Source organism: Topomyia yanbarensis, chromosome 3 (genome assembly GCF_030247195.1).
Source record: "Topomyia yanbarensis strain Yona2022 chromosome 3, ASM3024719v1, whole genome shotgun sequence".
Classification (NCBI taxonomy): domain Eukaryota; kingdom Metazoa; phylum Arthropoda; class Insecta; order Diptera; family Culicidae; genus Topomyia; species Topomyia yanbarensis.
This window is the reverse complement of record NC_080672.1, coordinates 422,786,197-422,811,254: the sequence shown is the minus strand read 5'-3', so window position 1 is coordinate 422,811,254 and position 25,058 is coordinate 422,786,197. Positions and strand designations below refer to the sequence as shown.

General features: G+C 36.7%; 2 protein-coding genes across 2 annotated transcripts; both read left to right on the top strand.

Moving 5' to 3' along the window:
- Nucleotides 1-799: 799 nt before the first annotated feature.
- On the top strand, nt 800-2,417 carry LOC131688532 (uncharacterized). Its single transcript, XM_058972849.1, has 3 exons — nt 800-899; nt 961-1,879; nt 1,947-2,417. Exons 1-3 carry the CDS (start codon nt 801-803, stop codon nt 2,102-2,104), a joined length of 1,176 nt encoding a protein of 391 aa, XP_058828832.1. The 5' UTR covers nt 800; the 3' UTR covers nt 2,105-2,417.
- A 20,952-nt stretch (nt 2,418-23,369) lies between these two features.
- On the top strand, nt 23,370-24,759 carry LOC131688400 (uncharacterized). The gene is made up of 2 exons (XM_058972604.1): nt 23,370-24,675; nt 24,731-24,759. The coding sequence occupies exons 1-2, from the start codon at nt 23,370-23,372 to the stop codon at nt 24,757-24,759; spliced, it is 1,335 nt and encodes a 444-aa protein (XP_058828587.1).
- Nucleotides 24,760-25,058: the final 299 nt, after the last annotated feature.

Genomic DNA, 25,058 nt, shown 5'->3' with positions numbered 1-25,058 from the left:
CTAAATGTCGTGGTTAACATTTGTGCTCCACAAGATGCTAGCCTGCTGCCATCGGTTTTAGACGGTACCTAAGCTAACGTGTGTGTGTGTGACTCTGCGAGCACGTTTTCAACTGCAATTACTTCCCACGCTGAAGCGAGGCTGTGTGGAGAAAGAGATATCCGATATTAACGGTATGGGGCACCGAGCTGCGGAAAGTGTTTTCTGGCTGACTGGTTTGTTGGCTGGCGTTAAAACGGTGTAATCACTTTATCACTTGCAGCGAATCGTGACTTGGCGCACCATTGGTCGAGCCTTGGCAGTGCCCGGCCCAGATTATGGTTCTGGTTTAATGGTTTGTAGTGATGGTGCTCCTGAGAGGAATGTTGCAGCACCTTCAAATAAGCTTCATTAGAAGCACCGAATTTTAGCTTCAACGCTTGGTTTGAATCTACGGTTTGGAAAATTTATGGATCTAGTTTTCACTGTTTATTTTGTAGTATGCACGGAAAAGTGATTTTTCAAAAATTCAACTAAAGAAAAAGTTGTTTCAAATATTTTTGTGTGTTAACACAAATTATTAGAAACTGAGAAACTTAATTTGGTACATGCATCTCGTGCGACGCTGCCTTTCAACTGAATAAAAGTTTTACAAACATAATCAAGACCGATAGCTGTAACCCTTATTCCTCATATGCGAAAGATATTAGTTATTAGTCTCATGGTACAATACCAGATGCTCATAAAAATCAGTAGACTAACTACTGGCTGAAACGAATAAATACAGGCTAGTTTCTGAGTCCCCAAAGGATCTGTTCAAAATGATACGCCACGTGAATATCATTCTCTTGCTGCTAGCATTGAAAACCGCCGTTTCTATAACGGATATCGCAAGTGATTTTAGCTGGGATTTCTTCAAGGTACGCAATTTAATTAGTTCAGATTCAGGTCGCTAATCAAGTTCCATTTCCTTACCCATAGACCATATTCATGGAGTCCAGAAATATTGTCACTTCCGGTTTCACAATTCGAACGGCAATGACCCTATTGGCTAGCACCGTCACCGATCGCTACGCACTCGAACAGATGCGCAAAGGACTTCACATCCACGACAGCATGACGAAGGCTTCGGAGCAGACTCGTCGCCAACTGCTCGTACTATCCGCAGATCAGGACCTCACGTTTGGAACTAAAGTGTTTGCTTTCGGAACGAAACCGTTCAATCCGGTGTTTCTAGCGGGAACGCACTATTTTGACGCGGCCATTGAGAAACGACCCCGGTTGAACGTTACTCGACTAGTCACAGCTGCCGACCATTGGTGTAATGCAATAACTTCAGGCATGGTTAAGAATATTCTATCGCCGGATGAGATCAATCCTAACACACGTCTGATCGTGCTAAATACTATCGTCATGTGGAGTGGATGGACACACCGTTTCGATAAGAGGGATACCAAGAGGGAAATATTTCAAGCAGCAGGTAAACGATTCCTAACGGATATGATGAATCTACCGGAAACAGTGTTGAATACTGGAATCTACAAACCGCTGAATGCGGTGGCCTTGGAGCTACCACTCCGTATGTTTAATTCCTTACTGTTGATTATGCCGCTGACAGCGGAAGGTAATATGACAAATTTGGTGAATCGTTTGAATGAAAATGAGTTTAAGAATTTATATAACTCATTGAAACCGGAGCGAATTGCGGTGAAACTGCCACGGTTCTCTATTTCCAACACTATCAACGTCCAATACATCCTACGGCAGCTTCATCTGAATGCGCCGTTCGATTGGAGCGTATTTCAAATCTTCAAAGACGAAAAATTGCCTCTTGATGTTGTAAAACAATCCGTTTCGATTAATGTCAACGAAATTGGAGTTGATGCGTCTGGTAAAACGAGTAAGTGCAGGACATCGATCGTTCGATTAAGTTGATCGGTTTTAATCAAATGCTTGTATCGTTGCAGCGGCCTCCGTTTCGTCCAGAAGTGGATCCAAACTTTTCGCTGCGAATCGTCCCTTCGTGTATGTCGTTGTTAAAACAAACAAGCGCATTCCACTGTTTGTGGGACACTATGCGTATCCCATCGGCAAGCAGTCGCTGGATGATTTTGGAACCAGTTAGGTGTAAGGTTGGAATACTTTTGTCCGAAGTCTGACTGTCAAATTATGTTGGCTGATAATTGTTGGCTGAGCCGCAAACCCAGTCAAATCCGTCGAATCGGATGTTTTTTGTTTTGACGTAGGACTACGTCTTTGTTTTCGATATGGGGGTGCACTTTGTAAATTCTACAAAAATAGTATGTAACGAAAAATGATCCAATTTTAAATGCATATAATTCAGCCATCTCACGATAAATTTTCAAATTGTTTGCAAAATATCACCCCGAAATACTTCTAAGACTAGATTCCAATGGATAAACCCAAAGATTTTTGATATCATGGCATTAAAAATTTAAATAAAGTACAACCTAGTCAAAATATCGCGCATTTACACACAGAAGATAGCGCTTTCCAAGTCCGACACGACAGATTTGTGTACCTAGCGCTACGCTTCTATGAACTATTTAAAGAACGGATTTAGCCGGACAAGCTCAGTTGCCTGTTGAACGGAAGGCAGAGCAGATCACTGAGCTGTGTGTTTTCACAGCCAGTGTAGCTGAGTTAGAAGTCCGTTACACTGGATGTGGACGGACGCTACCTAGTGCCGTCCAACACGCGACTGAGCTTGGCCGTTCAAACGCTATGCTTTCTTTTGTGTTGTGCTCGTTTCCAGCACACTTCTATGTTACAATCTCGAACACAAAGTCGCATGTATATTCGAGCTCCATTTGCAAACACGGTTAACATAGTGTCGTAGTACTAGTTGTCTCTTTCGCTCTACCCATCATCATCAGCGTTAACTCATTTTTGCCTTTCTCAATAGAAAGGTATTGCAATTGCTCTGAAAACCGACTTTTTAACGGAGGCCCGGAGGGCCGAGTGACATATACCATTCGATTCAGTTCGTCGAGTTCGGCAAATGTCTGTGTGTGTGTATGTATGTGTGTGTGTATGTATGTGTGTGTGTATGTGCGTCTGTGTGTGTGTACGCGAACACAATCTCACTCACTTTTCTCAGAGATGGATGAACCGATTTTTACAAACTTAGTCCCAAATGAAAGGTGCAACGTTCCCATAGGCTGCTATTGAATTTCTAATGGATCCGACTTCCGGTTCCGGAATTACAGGGTGATGAGTACGATCACGCAGAAAACGTCGATTTTAAGAAATTCTGCAATGAATGTATAATGGTGAAAATTTTTCCAAAATGTGACCACAACTGCTTCGATTTGTAGTACTAGGTCATTAACAGCCATTCAAAGTCTCTTTGGTCACATTGGCCACCATCATCGGTTCCGGAAGCCCCGGCGGAAGTATCCAAATTCAGAGTAACAGTCACATCGGTTTCTCGGAGATGGCTAGACCGATTCGACTAAACTTGACCTCAAATGAAAGGTATTGCGTTCCCGTAAATGGCTATTAAATTTTATCCCCAACCGACTTCCGTTTCCGGAGTTACGGGTTGTGGCGTGCGATCACATAGCAAATTGTGATTCAAACCGATACCCCGATGGAAGCAAAAAAGGTAAAAATTTCGCTAAAATGTCTCTCAAATAACTTAACTTTGCAGTTCTAGGTCACCGACGGCCAAAAAAACTTTCGTTGACTACATTGACCACCATAGACGGTTCCGGAAGTGCCCGGGAAAAGCGGCCATCTTTCATAACTAGCAAACTCATATCAGTTTCTCGGAAATGGTTGGGCCGATTTTCACAAACTTAGTCCCAAATGATAGCTATATTATCCCCACAGATGTCTGTAAAATTTCGCACGGATCGCTTGTATGGTTCCGGAAATATAGACTGAACGGTCCGGTCACACATGAAATTCCCGTATAAGCCGGAACTCAAAATTTTTTTTCAAAGGGGGGACCCCATGAAATTTCAGAAATCGAATTCGTATTTTTGATGCCAAACATCTTTAAAATGCATGAAACGTCGAGATTTAATGTTATCTCGAAAAAATTTTTTTTATAAAAATCGACTTTTTGGGACTTTGCCGATTTCGCACCTTTTTTCAGTTCAATATTACCGTGGCTGTTTTTTCTTTTTCAAAATTTTAGAACTCGAATAATGATTTATTTTCCTGTATATAGTTGTCATGTGATGTATGATAATAAAATGTAATATATGCATTTAAAAGTTTTTAATGAGTATAAACAACGCACACATTCTCGTGATTCATGATTGAGAAAGGCACAATTGCACCGCTAGGTGGATTAAAATAGGTTTTTAAATGACGATTCAGACGATACACCAGCTTTCGTCAACCACACCGTTCCGTCAGGATAAGTTAAATGCGTTTCGCTTGTGCCCGTTCACACGTGGCGTACGTCAAAACGTGCCGTTGATGCTGTGTTTGAATGCCTCAATTTGACTGCATGTAACTAATCTTAATCTTAATCTTAATCTTAATCTTAATCGTACCGGTGAAGAAAGCCTGATATATCGTGTAAAACGTACTTAATTTTTAGCAGGGATTCATATTTACAGATTTTTCTGTAATGCCACAGATTTTTACATTTCTTACAAAAGAAATGTATAGGATTCGCTCAAACTTTGAAAACTTTTTCCGAGGCCCGGAGGGCCGAGTTTCATATACCAATCGACTCAGCTCGACAAATTGAGACAATGTCTGTATGTGTGTGTGTATGTGTGTATGTGTGTATGTATGTATGTACAAAATGTCATGTAATTATCTCAGCAATGGCTGAACCGATCTTATTGAAACTAGTTTCAAATGAAAGGCCTAACGCTCCCATTTGACACTATTATTTTTGTTTTTCGATATGTTGTTTACTTTCTGAGATATGGGATATTTTGTCAAAACAGGGCTGTTTTGAAGCAAATAACGTTCGAATAAGGCAACTATATCGCGTGAAACGAACAGAAACGTAAAGTTTACGAAAATACCTTTCTAACAAGCTATAGATTGTCAAAATCCGTTCACGAGTGGCGGAGATATTAAACATTTTGTATTTTCATTCTTCGCTTACCAATTTCCACTAACTAAAAATGAGAACGTTCCATACAGAGTATTGCTTTACTGGTTTTTTAGGGTCAAAACTAAACCGATTTTGAATATCCGGGTATGCAAACACATCTGCGTGATTCAAGGATTTTGATTCCGAAAACATTTTGTGAATTTACTTAATAATCAATTACCTATTTTTCAAAAATTAATAAGCAAGTTCATTTCAAAGGCAAAATAATGTGTAAATTCACTTCAAAGTGCAAATTTGTCCAGAGTTTTTTTTTCGATTATAGAGGTTTTAACCTTAAGGTCATTCGCCTATTCGGGTTAGAAAAATCTCTTATGAAAAATTTCTAACCCTATGTGCGGGGTCAGGACTCGAACCCAGGTGCGCTGCGTACAAGGCAATCGATTTACCAACTACGCTACATCCACCCTCATTGTCCAGAGTTGATGTATTTACCCGTTGGATTGAGCAATGCGTTCACTCGTGAGATAAACATTGGATGGTATATGAATACATCAAGTAATCCTCCTAGTAGTGAGAAAATAGATTTCTAATATAATTCATATTCATATTATACTCGTAGCATCACCAAGAGCAACTATATTTTTGAATAACAAAATTGTAGTGAAAAGTTATCAGTTGCATTATTGAAAATAAAGATGTAAGGAATGTAATTTCGCACTGTAAACAAAAATAATGTCACAGCTCTCTCATTTACCATTCCTCACAACTGACACTGAGTTGTACTGAAAACCTTAATATACATTTTTCATGATCAATGTGACTAAAAGCATATGTATTTGCGAAAAAATACGACATGTAATTTCAAGAATGTTCGTGTCTCAAAGCAGTGCAGGAGTACTTTCAATACTAACTGGCTTTTCGATGAATTTAAATACTTATTCTGGTAGTTTGAACCATTTCTTTGCAATGGTATTGCTTTGTATAGGACTCATTAACCCATATCTCCAGAACGAGAGTTCCGAACGAAACAATTCGGAAGTAATAAGGATGGGTGGAAAAAGACTGCATTGTAATCGACTGCACGTACGAGTTTTATGCCATCGACAATAATATAATTGCCAACATAGCCTGGACACTTGACACTCTTTTCTAGATATTTCAATGCGAATGAATACTATTTACAGGTGGCCTTTTCTCAGTTTGCTATTTCTAATTACGCGTTAAAATACTGAACCTGAAAATTCCATTCTATACAAAATCATTCTTCAGATATTCAGATTCTGATTTCTAGATTTTCTGATGACTAATTAAGGACCATCAATAAAGTAGAAACACCAGATAATCCTAAAAATTCCGTCAAGAAAAGAAGAACGAAAACGTGCTCTTTGCAATGGGATTTTCACAAACATTTCAGAATATTCTGAAACAACGGTTTTGGAATTCGTGAATTTTGTTTTATTCATTTACTCCATTTCAATAACTTTCTTAAAATATTATTCTCATTTGTTCCAGCTCATTCCTTTAATGCATTATATTCGTTTGGTTTATTTTTTGCATTTTAAATGTTTGACTAATAATAAATATATGATTATTTCATTTTAAAGATATTTTTCATTTAGCATTGTTTTTATTTATTTTGTTTATGTGACCTAATTTTATCTATTGTATTCATTTAATTCTTTGTATGCATTCCGACCAGTTTATTATCTTATGAATCTTATTTGAATTATTCATTTAATTTATTTTATTCACTTTTTTCTAATATTTTTTTCTGATATTTTTCCGGTTCACACTTTTATTCATATTAATAATCTGACTAATTTTGTTCAGTCATTCACTTTATTCATTTCATCTAGAACATTAATTAGATACAATATAATTTCTGCTATTAATTCTATTACTTTTTAATATCGCTGATTTTTTCATTTTAATAATTTAACTGCTTAAAAACAAACAAAATGAAAAAATGATAAAAAGACAGAAAACTTTTTTACTGTGATAAAAATTCTTTATTTTGTTTATATTATTCATTCCATTCATTTTATTGATTTTATTAACTCTCTGTTTATCCTGTTATTTATGAACAACATTTTCAAATAGCTTTACTGCCCATGCTCGCAAATCAGTCCCATAAAGATAGAAAACGGGACAAATATGCATTCATGGGCAGTATAACTTTGGGCTTGGACAAAATTTCTTCACAAAAAAGTAAAACTAATAATTGTGACAATCACCGTTTATTTGAGCGCTAATAGTTACAAGAAAGATCCGTAAAACTCAAGTTATTACAACTGCTTTGATTGGATTTCACTAGAGCAGTGCTGCCAGAGACATTTTCAGTTATTGATGAAAAATTATATTTTGATATATCTTCGTTTTCTTCAAATATTTTTGAAAACTGATAAATCTTATTAATTTGGACTGCTTTCGGCTATCTTTTCTGCCCAAACGAACTATTGAAAAATTTTCAGGAGATGTGTATTAAGTGTATTAAGTATCTAAAAATTCAGCAGCTTCTAACACTGCTAGAGAAGCATCTATCTTGATCAAAACAGGTTTTTCGTGTTTCTTTACTCTAACACTTTTAAGAAAAACGGTTTTGGAACTCTATATATGCGACAAAATAATTAGGTATGAATGAGTAAATTTAATCCATATCATTCATATTTGGTATTTATTTTATTATTCCAATTTTTTATGGTTTTATTTATATTATTTATTTCAATCATTTTATTAAATGGTTAGTTTTTCCCAGTTCACATATTTTATTCAGTTTCTTAATTTTATCAATTCGGTTTAGCCAGTCCTTTATGTTATTGTATGATAGCTTGTTATCCTGAAACAATTTAATTTGCTCTCTTAATTTCATTACGTTTTAATATCGTCTAATTTTAATTTGAGCTAATTTGATTTATTTATTTTATTAATTTGATTTATGTTAATCATTCTATCCATTTTATGAATAACTTTTTTATTTTAAATTTTGTTTTGTTTTATTATTTTTCTTTAATTTATTCAGTTTATTCGAAGCGTTATTCGTACACATCTCATATCTAGTTGCTTGTAAATTTAGCGTGTGATCGGCAAGCTAATGAATAATACAACAGTGATATGTGTAAGAAATGTCTCATCTCACTGATAGGTGGCTTAAATCGGTTTTTTTCACAATTTTTGATCACAGATTCTTTTTCACAGATGGCAAATTTTTGTCATTTTGATGAAAATTTCACATATTTTTGAAAATATTGTGATTTTTCACAGATTTTTTGGATATCAGATTTTCACTAATTTTTACTGCTTCAGTTATCACATATTGTTTGGACCTGGGGGTGGCCCTTGGTGTGGGAAATTTGCAGCTTGCTGTTAGTGGTTGGCTATGTTTACACTTGTCCGCAGACAAATAAAACTCTTGGATGGACCACTCAAAACAAACCGCAAACAACTTATGTGGACTGTATTTTGGAAAACCACTTGCAACTGGATGTGATTTTTGGAAGGAAAAACACTTTTTGCACTTTACACTTTATTTGGAATTTCACTCTGTCACTTGTACTTTACACTTCACTTGTTGGAATAATACTGGTTGCTGCGATGCGCAAAACGCGCGTATTTATATTACACGCCACACGTTCTAGAAACGCGTGGCTCATCCGCGATGCTTGTCGATGCCATGCATGTCACACATCAATTGTTTGTCGTCTCCTTTCCACATCGGGCGATTGTACATTTGGCTCATTCACGCTTGCTGAGAATGATGCATTGCCGCGCGTATCGCTGCTGCTCCTATTGTTGTTGCTGCTGCTGTGAGCGAGTCAAATATTTGACAGTTTATTCTGAAATGTTCTTACTGGTTGGAGATTCTGCTCGATTATGATGGAATGGTGTGAATAATTTTACTTGGCACAGATTAGCGCTGAACAGAGGCGCGAACACATATGGTAAAAATCTATTTTTCACCGAAACACAGATGTCAATGTGGCATCCCTGTTTGTTAGCGATTGCATGCGCAACCTGCATGATAGCAATCTGTGCTTTCTTTGCGCAAAGACGAAAACATTCTTAGCAAAAACTTTACGCGGATCGATGGAAAGAACAACGAAAGTTTCGATCAATTCATAGATTCACTTCCACTTCACGTGATTCATTTCCACTCAGCTTATCCTATTTTGATTTTGCTAATAGATACTACAAAGCCTATTTATGAATAAATACACTGCCACTCGAAAAACCGTCGAAAAATGCATCAAGTCCACATATAAAGTTGTTTTCGATTCTTGTATATTTATAGTTTCGATATATAGTTAAGACCACTGCATTCGCTACATTTGTATGTGTACTTTAGGAAAGTTACAATAATGGCAAAAAAATAACTAGAAAGCTTAGTCTATACATGAAATGTGATTATATTGTCCAAAAGTTGATTTTTCTTCACCGGTCCGGATTTTTTACCACACACAATCGAAAAGTTTTTACAATTTTAAAAAGCTGATCTTGTGCTATAAAGATTTAGTTCCAGATATTAGTTCAGTCACGGTTTTCTGTCTTCTTTCTTCAGATCTTCTCAAATAAATTTATTCGGATTTGATCACCTACTACAAATGAAATGATAACCAAGAAGGTTTGGTTCAATATGTAACATTCGATGTAGATTGGTTGTGCTTAAACAATACGTAAGAAATATATTTGATTTATTATTGCTCCAAATGTACTAAGAAAATAAATATTTTATATTAAGTAGAATAGTCCTACGTCTACAGTTCGTGCAACCCCATAGAGCTACCCCTTGTAGTTTTTTCAGTTGTTTGGACTATTTTTATAAAGGGCCTAACAGAAAAATGTCGGATTTCGAAGCAATTTCCGTATCTCGAGTTCGAAGCAAGAGTTGTCGAGTAGTTTTAAGACCTGGAATGAAAATATATTCGCTATGAAAAATATTTTAATTAAACTTGAACCAAGTTTTTGACGTATGAAGCGTAATATCGCTATCATTGGCGCGCAGTGCCAGATCATGTAGTTATACCTTTATTGTGTCAATGTCTATACAAGTAAACTATAGGAGAAAGGAGAACAGTTATTGCCGGATTACCTATTTCAGCCTTAAAATTTGACCATGTTAATATTTAAGTAGACATATGTAATCAAAAAAAACCTAGAAACCATAGCTAACTACTGGCGAGAGAATTAATTTGATTTTGTCAACAAACAAAAAATATGATTTTTTTCTATAAAGAGTAGAGAAAAAAAAGTGAACTATGGTGATATCGTGGTTAGTGAACACTCGCTTCGTTACTGTGACTCCAAAACGTTTATTTTCCGCGATAGACAAATGCGATGTATCAAGTTCTGATAATTTTATTCGACTGACTCTCCCTGTCCTATTAAACCTAGGTCAGAGCGATGAGAGCTAAAGGGAATCAAAATCTCCTCTGCTTTGTGATATGAAAAACGAGAGCGATAGATCAAATGGTCGGTGTTAAGTCGGACCGGACTAAGTCGCAAAACATCAAAAAATGAGCTAATGATAGCACTGGATAAAGAATTTCTTCATCTACATTCCACTTTTACCAGATTTGAAATATGAAACAATAAACAAGAATTATGGCAAAAATTATTTTCCATTTATAATGGAAAGGATGCTGCGATTCAAATCTCTGTGTAATTAATTTAAGGTAAACTAACAAATTGCGGCATGCGCGTCAACAGTGTTCAATTCTGATCAACAAATATTTTTAACCGGTTGTGAACTGCCTGGAAAATCTTCTAAAAATAATAAAAGATAGAGTAACAGATCACTATATATGTAAAAATTTAATTCTCAAAGCCTTCAGTGGCACTAAGAGCTACGCAGAAGGCATTATTCACAATTGAATGGCTGGCGTCCGAAAGGTTCTAACCCACTTTTTTATTTTTAAGTGTACTGTCATTTGATAAATTTGAAAATTTTGAAATTACCGCAGGTAATTACCGTCGGTAAGATCATGTGTGTTAATTTTTCACTAAAAGTTTTGGATTCAAAAAACAGTTGCTCTTGGTGATGCCACTAGTATAATATGGATATGAACTATAAGAAATAGCTTTTACCTCACTACTAGGAGCATAAGACGACGATCTGTGTATTCATATGCCACCAAACACCAAACTCACGGTTGATCGCAATGCCTAATGCAAGAGTCAAACGCCTTAATTTTGGAAGAAGTTTTCTCTTTAGCTTTATAGCGAACTTCCATATATTAAGCAAGTAAAATCCCAAGACATTCGAATTCGTAACTTTTCTCACAAACATGCCTAAGTGAAATTGGGGTCTGATAGGCCAAAATTTCTTTCGTAACAATTCGATCAGCGAGCACTTCTTCAGATTTTACACACACAATTTTCGCTACATTACAATCAGCGAAGGTTATTATTTGAGAAATCTGCAATCCTCAATAGCAATCTTCAATTTAGAAAAATTCTACCAGATTTTCATATGCGTCGATAGCCAAACCATTTTTGATTGATCTTAATTTTTTTTAAGTGTTGTTCTACTGAAGTTGTAGAGCTAAGTTTTCACAAGAGCTCCCCGTTAAAATCACTCATTACATCTGCAGACGAGACGGGAAATGTCACCCACTTAAACACTGCTTAAGGCCAACTCCAGTGCGGACGTAGGGACTTCGCGTGTATCATCGCGAAGGGCTCGAGCGTTGTTAAGTTAACGTGTTGAATTGCGTGTGCTAACGTGTATGTAACTTCGCGTGCATAAATTCGATTTTATAGGCGTGTGTCTATTCGCATATTCGCGTGTGTTCTTGGATGATCGTGGCCGAAGCGAGAATCTGATACTCTGATGATGATGATCTGATTAATTTTCCATGTACGGTTTAGATGCTACAAGAAGTTCTTCCATATCACTAGAGTTCCAGCTTATGTCACCATGGAACTTGTTGTCCAGTGGATTGGAGCGCGAATCTAACTCTTAATATTCAGAGTACGGCGAAGTGTGCAACGTCAAGCCTTCTATTTTTCTAGTTAAATGTATCATGCTTCTAACAACGCATGCTAAGTCGTCAGTGATGCAATAAAAACTTCGCTTTGAGTCCGCTTCTGTCTTCTTCCTGATCTCCTCTTGAGTCCCCTCTAGGACTGAAGCGGATCGTCGACTATTAAGTAAATCAGAGAGCGCTGGTAACCGTAATGTCCACGAAGCCAAATTTCCCTGCAACTCTTTTGCCAATTATTATGTCTGTTCCAGAAGGTATTATTAATTGTTTTAATTTTTGTTACGCCACACTGAATGATCATGTTATAACACCACTTTGCTTGTTAAATATAAAGAAAATTGTTAGACAACAATACCTCTTCCTCTCGGCTATACTAGCTTATTAATTTAACATTTAAATATTTTACACTAAATCACACAGAACGAACATCCAGGTTCGAACAAACTAGTTTCAAATGCTTGTTTTGCCATTTGAACTAAAATGCGCTATGACGGCCGGTTTGGACATTAATTGTGCGGTTTGCAGTAAAACTCACGCACTAAACGGAATAACGACAGAACCACATCTGGTGGTAACATCACATTTACCTTTGGATGAGTCGTAATTTTTTTTGCATAACTTTTTCGCTTGAGACAGACATCTGTTCTCTGCGCCGAAATTGATGTTGCTTCTCAGTTTTGCACGACCCAGAGGGAACTTGGCCTTAATCCCACAGCTCTGTCATCGATGTTAGGTGATATTCGTTTGTTTGGAGGCCACTTATAAACCATATCTCGCAGAACAGAGGAAGAAATAGTCTAAAAGATACTTCCCCTCCAAGCACACTGCAAGTTGATGTTGGATTTATTAGTCCCGCTCCATTAGTACGTTTCAAATCCAATATTCGTGAATAAAGGCCATGAATTCTGGAACAATCACGTTTTTTGCGATACGAAAACAGGACCATATTCAAAAATCATGTAACGCCTGCGTTGCGTAACGCTTTTACTATTGTATATGTTTTACATTTCTTATAAAAGAAATGTATAGAATTCGCTCAAACTTTCAAGATTTTTTCCGAGGCCCTGAGGGCCGAGTCTTATATACCAATCGACTCAGCTCGACGATTTGGGACAATGTCTGTGTGTGTGTGTGTGTGTGTGTGTGTGTGTGTGTGTGTGTGTGTGTGTGTGTCTGTGTGTGTGTATGCAACGGACAAATTCTCATTCGTGTTTCTCAGCAATGGCTGAACCGATCTTATCCAAACCAATTTTAAATGAAAGAACTAAAAAACAGCATGAACGCTATTAATTTGTTTTTGATTCTGATGTTTAGTTTTTCAGATATGAATGTTTGAATGCGTAAAAATGGCGTTTTTTGCAGTTTTTTTAAATTATCTGCCGGAATTGACAACATAGATTAACAATTTATATGTTTTTAGACAGCTTTAACGATTACCTTTCGAACAAGCTATAGATTGTTGAAATCGGACCATTATCAAAAGAGATATTTAACATTAAATGCGGACGAAAGATTTTTATCATTTCCCATTGCCAGAAATATGACCAAAAACATGTAATCTATTATTAACGCCAAAACGGCTTATTTTAGATACTATTAACATCTTCGGAGAATTTAATGGAGGAAATATGCTCTTTCTTTTGGTATTGTGCTTTTGCTGATTAATCCCCCTATGAGTGAGATATTTTCACAAATTTTCTTGGAAGTGATTATAACGAAATGATGCCTTCAGCAAATTTGTAGCTCTTACTTTTGCGAATAACTTTACTGAAGACATAAAATATCTATTTTGAATACTTTAAAAGTTATGGCTTGTTGTTTGTGGATTACTCTTTGTCGCCTATTTATTGTTCAATATAGTAATAATTCATTGAAATAAGCCAAACATTATTTCGATAAATCGAATTTTGTATTTCATTTTTCTATCTACAACCGCTAGAAATAATCACCGAACACTTCCAAGTTGTCTGGAAGGAACTTGATAACTTATCAGTGCTAAAATGTTCATTTGTGCGAACCTTCTGACTGCAATTTTTCTAACTTATGACCATCGGATCGAACTGAAACCTTTCGGAAAATGAAAAGCGAAATAAATAACTCCAAGCAACGGCGTAGCCAAGAGAAGGTTTTGGGGTTTAACACCATACAGCCCCCCCCACCACACCAAAAAAAAAAAAAATTGGATTGGAGTTGAAAATTTATTGATGCAAACTGATTTAATTCAATATTACAATAACATTATCTGATCCGTAGATTGATAACCTGTTGTTGTAAACATCATGAGGACTTTTGATAAATTGTCGGAATAGGGTCTTGATATGTAACTGATCTATTGGTCTTGATTTCACAGTTGTCTAATAGCATCAATATCAAATTCCTGTCTGAAAAAAATTCCAATAGAAAAATCCAGAGTTCAGTAATCAATCATAATCCTCAGATTTATTTTCAAATTTTCAGCTTTTTTCCTACACAATATTACGAAAGCTTATTAAACAATTTTTCCTAATTAGTTTGTGAAAATTATAAACTATTTGAAATTTTTTAATAGTTTTATTTTTTATTTAACCGTGATTTTTTAATAGTGACCATCGCTTCACAACGTAGTCTATTTTTCATGGCTTGCGGTGAGCACGATCTCTCGAATTGCTGAACTGAAAATTATGGAATAGAAATTCATTTTTAGTATTCTTTACAGACCCGCTGGTGCCCTAAGACGATTTCGCTAGATTTTTAGAGCACTGTGCACTAGACTGCCCAGAAAAATGATGAATTTTTGAAAACTCAATCGGCCCACCCCTGAGTCGATTCCTAGTCCCACCAGAAGTACTTGTACTAAATTTGAAGCAAATCGGACAAGTCTAACTACCGAACCAACGTGCCTGAAGTTTATATTGGATTTTTCAACAATTTACATGGAGAAAACTCACTAGCTCGTATTTTCGCCGCTAGGTGGCACTGTATACATCGTATTATCACTGTAAGTGGAAATAAGAAAGATATTTTAATTATCTACAACTTTGTCGAAGACTGCTAGTAAATCCGGCTATGTTAAAAGAAGTTCTTAAACTTTTAGCGAAGTGATGTCTGAGTCAGTTTTGCATGGGGCCTAGCAGTGCATGGTTGTGTATCAGTACTCGAGTCCCGCGAACTATATATTTTTGTGAAATAATGATTAGATTTAGCCGAATAGTATGTTTACAAGAATTATACGACATAATACGAGTTATGTTTTGGTTAGAAAATTTTAGTTCCACCTGTGACCGCATAGAGGGCGCCACTGCTAACTTTTCATAGAAGAGAGATAGAGTATCAAGATGTTCAGAAGAAATACTGAATGCCTGTTCTATAACTTTGTAGAAGACACCAAATTTCTATCTCTCTCCGTTGAAAAGTTAGTGTTGGCGCCCTCTATGCGGTAACAGGTGGAACTAAAATTTTCTAATCAATGCATGACTCGTATTATTTACTATAATTCTTCTGAACATACCATTGAGCTAAACCTAACGATTATTTCACAAAAATGTTTAGTTCGTGTGAATCGAGTACTGATACACAACCATGCACTATTAGGCCCCATGCAAAACTGACTCAGACATCACTTCGTTAAAAGTTTAATAACTTCTTTTAACAAAGTCGGATTTACTTGCAGTCTTCGACTAAGTTGTAGACAATTCAATTATCCTTCTTATTTTCACTTACAGTGATAATACGATGCATACAGTGCCACCTAGCGGCGAAAATGCGTGCTGGTGGGTTTTCTCCATGTAAATTGTTGAAAATTCCCATACAAACTTCAGGCCCGTTGGTCCGGTAGTTAGACTTGTCCGATTTGCTTCAAATTTGGTGCAAGTGCTCCTGGTGGGACTAGGAATCGACGCAGAGGTGGGCCGATAGGGGTCATTTTTTTTCCTGTCACCCTACTGTGCACCCAGTGCATTAACGCAAGTGACGGAAGGTTATCGAAAAGTTTCGTGAAAATGAAAGTTCCAGTAATGATGATGATTTTCCCAAACGGTTCGTTTTCGTGAGGTTTTTATTTGTTCTTTGGCATTAGGATTAGCGATAATAATTCAAATCAAGAATACTACTGGGAAGTCACCTTTAGAAAAAGTCGATGTCGAAGTAAAATTTGAAACTATGCACGCATGTACTTCAGAGATAGCGTGATATCAGGAGCTGCGATTTCATTTCAACGCTTTTTTGTGAAAAGGGCGATACTTACAAATGTAAACATAGGGCTTTTTTCTTACATGCGAATGAGGGCTTTGAAACGCAACAAATTAACCTAAAAATTTTGATTCTACGATATTGCTTTCTTAAACTACAGAAAAAAATACAACGGGCGAAACTGTATTTTAGTTTGTTTATTTAAAGTTTCGCCCTCCACGCTCCATGCAAACAAACAGGGCGATACTTTTTTTGCTAGCAGTTTAGAGGCGAACCTGTTATTTTCGTATTTTTTTAGGATTATCAAACTAATACTAGCTGTAAATAGTAACAATGATCTCTATTGAAAAAAAACCGGACGAAATCGGTGGTGTAAAACGGTAGTTATTGTAAAAAAACGTAAGGGCGATACTTCAATGCTGATAGGTGGGACCGAAAAAGTAAACAATCGCCAAAGGGGCGATACTATCATTTTGTCAATTTCAATAGCAAAAACAAATTTTAATTTAATAATTTCAAATACTTTATGAAGTTTTGGGTTTCGATCACTGAATCATGCAATCTAGGATGTCAAAAAACACAATAGTTCTTAAATAGGAAATAAAACCAAGTCTGGAAATATTCACTGTTGATTTTCTTTGAATGGTATCACTGCTAGTATCGCCCTTTTCAAGAAAAAGCGTTGATTTCTTAGTTCTCAGTCGCGTTGGAAATTTGAGTAAAATATAAACTTCAAATCGATTCAAAAAAAAATTCGTTTTTTGTTTCAGTACAATATATAACCCCTTTAGGAAAATTCAGTTTTCCCACCACAATATAGATATTTTATTAATAGAGCATTAACAATAATTCGTTGGTATGTCTATTTTATGGGCCATTTTTTCGCTTTCCCATTGATTTGGTTTGAGATTTGAGAGTTTGAGAGCACTGATGTTGTCCTATGCTGATTTGAGCGATTCTCTTAGTCCTGCCACTATCCCATGTAGTAAGTGTTATCAAAAACATCGCGAAGCATCATGTTCTAAATGCTCTCAAACGATATAATATCCGAAGAGTGATAAGAGTTATAAGAAATGTCTCATCACACTGTTAGGTGGATTAAACACGTTTTTCCGATCTTCAGCCACAGACAATGCTTCGCCTGCTGTAACGGTAATTTTAAATATATTTGTATTTTGAACTGTGGCCACATTTGCAATTATGGCACCACTGACATATAAACAAGCATATGGGGGATAGATCACTAATGAAAAATTGTTCCCAAACCTGAGGGGTAACCCACCAGTAAATGAGTGTTTGGGACTGCGAATAAAAGGTGGAGCTAGTGTTTTGGGAAAATTGTCGGATCGATGTTTTTTGAGGGAACTCCCTCATAGTGTTATGTCTGCTAGTCTGTGCTTCGGCCATGGTTTCCGCCATGTCATTACCATATCGATTTTCAGTGCGTGAACTAGTTCACGACTATACGATGCGAACTGATTCATGATTTATTAGATCTTGAACATGATCTGATTTACGTGGTTGTGAAGCAGTTCACAAAATCAAACAATATTTTCTTGTGAACTATTTAACGAAACTCGTATCGTAATATTATTGATGAACACTTTCAATCATCATGAACTTGTTCGTTATTCTTTATACAATATTCACGATTCAATATACATATTCATCAAATAGTTCACAAAATCACAAAAATTTCGTTTATGTATTCATGAACCGGTTCATGATGTATTAGCCACGTTTGACCGTCCAAAAATCAACAATTCTCATGTATTCGGGAACTGGTTCATGATTTCTAGCATATTAGTCTTGACAGACTATTCATGCACATGAAATAGTTCACAAAATCATGGAATCTTATTCATGGAAACGAAATTCGTATTCACGATTCGTAATTGCTAGTATAATATATTCGTTAACTGGTTCATGATTCCTGGTATAATATTCACGACTCATCAAATAGCTCGCAAAATCATAAAATATAATTCATGAATCCGTAGTTATGTCCAGCTGCTTGCTACTAATAATAAGGTTCAATGTGATGTACGGACAGAAAACCGAAAACTGCACTGAACAACAAAAAGACATTTTAGAGCTACAATTCGTATTCGTGATATAGTTCACAAAATGACATATCGTGGTTCAGTCGCACCATTATTATCCAGTTCATATGGTCACGTACAGTAATTAGAAAATAGCATATCACGATAAGACTAAGAGAAATGACGAATATCATGATAAATCTGCTGATATCATGAAATGAGACAAATTACTGCACGTGTCAAATTCGAAAGCGAGCTCCAGATAAAAATTGCATATAAATTGTGAAAATCGTGACTAAGACCCTGAAATAGTGAACATACATCACACTACTCGTGACTAAAATATCAAAAATTGCGATTTAGATCCTGAAATCATGAACACAAATCGCTCTACTTGTGCCTAAAATATTACTATAAAGTGAATAGAAATAGCGGAAATCGTGACTAAACTTCCGAAATGATGAACTTTGTTTAAATATCAGCTCTTTTAGTTGATATGGTTTATACTAACCAGTGTATCCCCAAATTATGAACAAAAATCATAACAAAAACTAAACATGTCCAGGGAGCAACCACAGTAACCCAACGAAACATTGGAATGTAGCAACATGTATGTTTTAGGGCGAACTAGATTTTTAAAAACACAAATAGTTTCATCAATATGAGGTTCATTATTCATAATTTTAGGGATATTGTTACGATTTTCGTAAATCGTTCAGTTGACGAAATCATAATTGTTTGTGCATGAATTTATGAACGGATTTTTTTCCGTGAGGCACATAACCATTAAAATTCAGTTAGATAAATGTTCTTTATGAAACAGTTTATAAATGATCTTCTCAATAAATAATTTTGAATTATGAAAAACACTCAGTAGGTCTTGAAAACGATCAAATGTGGACATTGAAAACCAGTATTCTCTGATTTTTGGGATTATTGCGGAAAAAAATAAATGTCTTCTAGTAGTTCGAAAATTTATCTTCGAAGTGGCAACATTGCACAGTGGTCCAGATCGCTAATTTAGGAGGAATTTTTACTTTCTGACAAACCTGTATAATTTAGCCGTATCATGTCTTAGGATGAATTTGTGTACTTTAGAAGATGCTTCTTTTTATGGGAATAGTTATTAGGGTGGTTCTAATTTATCTAAAATACGAAAATAAACTTTTTACTGATGAAAGATAGAGCTCCACAGTCTTCCACAAAGTTGTAAAGTAACTTATTTTGAATAAATTTGTTGAACATATTAAAGCTCTATCTCTTTTAGTTTTTGTTATACAAGAAATTTAAAAAAAAAGATTAGGGTGTTCCTGAAAAAAACGTTTTTTTAGTATAACTTTCGTATCTTTTACTTTTTGTTAACACAACCTTTGAACAGCTTATTGAAAACTTCAAGCCGAGTATTTTTCTCCAAGACACCGAAGGTCTAACTTTTTTCTTTAAAAAGTTATGGACACTTTTCGTTAAAAAAATAGCCTATTTCAAGGCTCAATATCGCTGATGCGGGCACCTAAAATTGAATTCTGTTTCCACCACATGAAAGACCATACTTATTAGTATATTTGAGCAAAAATTGGCGAATACGATATTTTTTTAAAATTTGCAATTTAGATTTAAAGTTTGTAGTTTTGCAGGTTCAACGCATTAAAGCATTTACACACATATCGTTGTATTATGAAAAAAGCCACTTTCAAATATCATTCTCTCATCGCAGCAAGCTTTGCATAAGTGAAACGACTGTCAAAAAAGGTTTCTGATTTTATTCGTTTTAAATAAAACTAGTAAATATGGATATTAGTCGAAGAGAGTTGGCGAATTTGCTTATTGCTGGTAAAAAGACAGATGAACTGCTTAAGTTCATTACAAGTAGTAATCCAAATGTAAAATTGAGACTTGTTAGTGCTCGGAAGAAAATAAAAATCTTCATGTTGGAATTTAGAAGGTTGTGGATTCGGAGTAAGCGCACGCAAATTCGGTTTGAGCTGGAAAATTTTGTGTGGCTTGAAGGAAAGCTAAGATTCGAAGTCGAAGGTAAAGGTAAAGGCCGAAAGAGGAAACCATTTTCCGAAATATGTCGCAGAGCCAAAATAAAAAGATTAGGAAAGTTGCGCGATAAGTATTCCACGGAAGAACTTGGTTTAGCGTCAGCCGTCAACGCTAATTCTACTGGTTTCCGTTTAGTTGGCAGACAAATCGAACGATTGTCGAAAAGTCCCGTCAGATCTACCGTAGAGAATTTAGGATCTATGGCTGTCCCGATTGCAGAAGCGTTTACTGCGGAGGAGGCACTTAGATTTATTTGTGAAAATGATTTTTCTAAGGCGCAGTACCAAAACATACGCAGCTCAGTTATGCACGAGGGTTTGGACATTTATCCCGCGTATAATAAAATAGTAGAAGAAAAGAAACTATGCTATCCGATCGGTATGTACTATTCTCAAAGATTCGTCCCTGAATCAACAATTTTTTTCAGGAATTTCTGTTCAGCCTTCTTGTGCGTATGTTCCCCTTCAAGCTCTTGTTAACCATACCGTGGAACGACTCATCTCGTTTCTGAATATTGGAGTTCTACCACTGCATCCTGAGGATAATACGTTTGTTATCTTTAAGTGGGGCTGCGATGGAAGCAGCAACCATTCCCGGTAGGCAACATTATTTTTCTTCTAAACTTTGACTGACAGTCTCTTTTCCACTTGAACATAGATACAAGCAAATGTGCGTTGACGAAGATGAAAATGGAGAACTATTCGAGTATAACGATTCGCATATATTTGCTCTATCTATAGTGCCTTTACGTGTAGTTAGTCGCCGGAAAGATGAGTCAAGAGATTGCATTCTTTGGAATAATGATTTTCCATCTTCAGTATCCCTGTGCCGACCAGTAAAATTAATTTTCAAGAAGGAAAATCCTGAACTAACAAAGGATGAAGTTGCCGCGATGAACAAGCAAATCGATGAATTAGTCCCGACTATAGTAAATGTTAATATGCGCAAGATTCCGATTAGTTCAAGCTTCATATTTTCCATGGTTGATACGAAGGTAGTGAATGACGTAACAGGCACACCGTCTCAAGCGTGTTATATATGCAAACGCTCCGGAAAGCGATTGAATGATCCTTTACTGGAAGCCAGCGATCCACCGGATAGTTTATATGTTTTTTCACCTTTACATGCATTAATACGAGCAATGGAGTTACTATTGAATATTGCTTACCGTTTAGCTCTAGCAAAACCGCGTTGGCGCGTAGGCAAAAATACCAGCGAGCTTAAGGAACGACAAATAAAAATTCGACAAGCGTTACGTGACCGTTTAGGTCTTCGTATTAGCGAACCTTTGCCAGGTGGCGGAAATTCTAACGATGGTAACACAGCTCGAAAATTTTTCAGAAACCGAGATGTCGTTGCAGAAGAAACCGGGTTGGACGAAATGTTGCTAGAACGTATGTATGCGTTGCGTTGCGTTGCGTTGTGACGATGATTTTGGCGGATTGCACACTGACTTCATCATGTATGGCTGCTGATTATCTAATAAGAGTTGCTTAGGAAGAGGTAAGTAGGAATTCATACCAATCCGACTCATATTAAAACCTCAACACATGATAGCCATCATTGCCGGCCGCCCCCATCTCCATCGTTCACGGGGAAGGATAAAGGATAAGGTAGACGGGAAGTGTTGATGCTCCACCTACTTAACGGAAGGACGACGATTCATCAGACTCTTCCATAGGTGTCGCGGAGTTGGTGGTTTAGGAGGGTATAAGGTCTAGGATTCGCTCCAAGCAAGCGATGCGACCTAAAAAGCATATTTTATTAGGTAGCTGTTTAGTTAGTCTTCGAGTACGCGATCACTCGAAAAAGAAAATATTTTGTTTAGTTTATGGTTTTTTTTAACTCTGGGTAGCCGGCTACCGAAAGTATCCTATGTTCCCTAAATAAAAGCAATTTGAACTCCACACAGCCGACCGTGGGAGTATTGCCTAGAAAAGCTAATCATATATGCGTAATGGGCCGAATCATTATCTATTATAACGGTATTTAGACAGAATTCGCTACTTCCCCTCTACGATATATTTATTTAGTTGAAAACTACCGAGTGATAACACTTTATACAGACGAGTTATGATAGCGCGAGATGTTATAAATCAAGGTATGTATTTCCTATTTTACGTATCGAATGATTTGTAAATACACGTATACGAGCGATAATAACGACCATTGAAGGGAAATACAAGGACTTGTTAACCTGATACACGGGCTGGTTAGCAATGACGAAACTTGAAATTAGATTAATAAAAACAGATTCGGCGAATTTTCAGTTGTATTGACGCGCGATGATCGATATTAGTCAAATTAAAGTCTTGTTGCGGCTGATTTCCGATCAGATATTCATTTTTACGGCAGTGTTTCCTTGATTAGATCTTGTTCGCACCCTCTCATTCTGCTACTATCGGTAGAAGGCTGATAGCACCCAGGCGTCGCCGGTCTAAGGACAAAATGTCATCAATAGACTTAAACTCGTGTGGAGGCATGAGATGGGAGACTTTTGAGAACTAAATTTAAGAAACGGAAAACAAATGCAGTTCGAAAAAAGAGTAACTCGTCTCATGTCTCGGATGGTTCCTTTTCCAATAAGAATGTCGAGAGGTAAGAAAGAGCGCATTCTGCCACATAGCAGTTTGCATTAACACAACTACTTCCGGTGTAACAAGATAGTAGATACAGATACAGTTTTTACACTACTATCAAGATAGATAATCGCATGAATGCAAGATTTTCAGATAAAAGGAACAGATCGAATCAGGCAATAGAGTGAAAACTGTTCATCGGTTTATTATAAAGGTTTACACCCAATTTCATTGTTGTGAAAGAACAATGACACTGTATACCCCACACGATAACTTCCAACAGAAAGTGAAAACTGTTATTCCAATGACATGCCTGTATATTAAGCTTCGACACTCAGTGGTAACACACATCGCAAAAACTCATTGGTACTCCAAATGACGCACACTATAAACTACCCAACAGTTTGGCTTTAGCTTTCAAGCAGAGAACATCTAATTTTTGAAGCTCCGCAGTTAAAGTCGATTTTCAAACAAACCTTCTATTTGTTAACAGTTTCTATTGTGTTGGAGTTCGAAGTGGGAGAGAGGCATGGAAGGGGATTCCGGCGGCGGAAAACCGCCTTGGGCCTTTGGTTCTCGATTTGATGAACTGACCGATTTTGACACCGGAGACGACTGGAAGTTGAAAACGCAGATTAAACGGAAAAAACGTGGAGCTACTCGAGACACGCTGCAAGAAAAATTCTTTTCTAAGGAAAGCAGATTGGAAGGAAACAATGGACCACGCTATTTAGTGCTGTCTAGAACAGATGGTGAACACACAATGGAAAAGGTATCGCCATTTTTTATCAAAAAGGCTATTGATAGTATTACACCACGTGTCACAATCAGTCGGATGAAAGATGGGAAGCTACTTCTGAAATCAGTGGACACTCAGCAAGCCGAAAAACTAATGAAACAAACAAACCTTGGAGGACAGATCGGGATTCGAATTGAAGAACACTCTTCTCTGAACACTACAAAGGGTGTTGTCAGTTGTTACGATTTGAAGTTTCTATCGGATAATGAAATTCTTGAGGGACTGAAGGCTGAACACGTGACGGAGATCAGGCGGATCAATCGCCGTAACCAGAATAAGGAACTGGAGCCCACCTCTACCGTAGTCTTAACATTTAATCTGGGATATCTACCAACATCGATAAATGTAGGATTCCATCCATGCCGTGTTCGCCAGTATATACCGTCTCCTTTGAGGTGTATGAATTGCCTCAAATTCGGACATACTAAAGACCAGTGTAGAGGAAATCGCGTGTGTGCGGGATGCGCAAATCTATACCATGATAATACTCGATGCGTACAAACCATCTGTGTGAATTGTAGAGGTAGCCACGATGCGTTTTCGAAAACCTGTCCAGTATACGAAGATGAATACGAAATCCAGAAAATTCGAGTCACCGACAAAATTTCCTTGCGTGAAGCTAAACGAAAACGACGATCACAAGCTCCGAATCCAAATACGCCACAGCTTACCCGAAGCTTTGCTACTGTCACGGCGACGGGAAAGGTTCAGGAAAATTCTATTGAAACTAACCGAGAAATAAGAAGCACGATGAGCAGCTGTAACCGAGATCCCATTACGCAGAATGACCAACCCAAATCTGACCAACAATCCCTACACGAAATCGCTGCCAGCCCAAGCTTGCCGAGAGAGCCTGGAATTGAAATACGACCACCACAGTCTACACAAACACCAACGATATCTAGCATTAACCATGATGATCATCCCAACCATTGCTTCGCCGTCGAGAGAGTATCGACGGACAGAGCCCGATCGAGATCACGATCTCCATTGTTTACAACCTCACAGTCTACCAATATCGATGGAAAGGTTCAAGGTAACTCACTAACACCTATACATAAAAATAATGATTTGAGTGAACAAAACAACAGAGAAAACCCAAAGCAAGATCAACTTCTAACACAATCGCCAAATGAGCATAGTTTTACGGTATTATCCCAAGCTTTAAAGACATCGATATTTCTCAAGGAAACTGATCTAGAAACCTGATAAACGTGTCAGTATCAAAGCTTCTTGGTAAAACATTCTTTAAAAAAAAAAAAAAAAAAAAATGCTTAATACAATAATTCAATGGAATGCGAATGGTTTTTATAATAACTTTAATGAATTAAAACTTTTGATATGTAATTACAAACCTTACGTCATAGCTATCCAAGAAACTCACTTTGATCATTCGAGACAACCTACACTAAAAGATTA

What these genes read in the sequence shown, in the direction of transcription:
- LOC131688532 (XM_058972849.1), top strand. Translation starts at nt 801, where the DNA reads ATGATACGCCACGTGAATATCATTCTCTTGCTGCTAGCATTGAAAACC. An exon ending in TTAGCTGGGATTTCTTCAAG is followed by an intron (nt 900 to 960) that starts GTACGCAATTTA and finishes CCTTACCCATAG; the next exon opens with ACCATATTCATGGAGTCCAG. An exon ending in TGATGCGTCTGGTAAAACGA is followed by an intron (nt 1,880 to 1,946) that starts GTAAGTGCAGGA and finishes GTATCGTTGCAG; the next exon opens with CGGCCTCCGTTTCGTCCAGA.
- LOC131688400 (XM_058972604.1), top strand. Translation starts at nt 23,370, where the DNA reads ATGGAAGGGGATTCCGGCGGCGGAAAACCGCCTTGGGCCTTTGGTTCT. An exon ending in TATCGATGGAAAGGTTCAAG is followed by an intron (nt 24,676 to 24,730) that starts GTAACTCACTAA and finishes ACAAAACAACAG; the next exon opens with AGAAAACCCAAAGCAAGATC.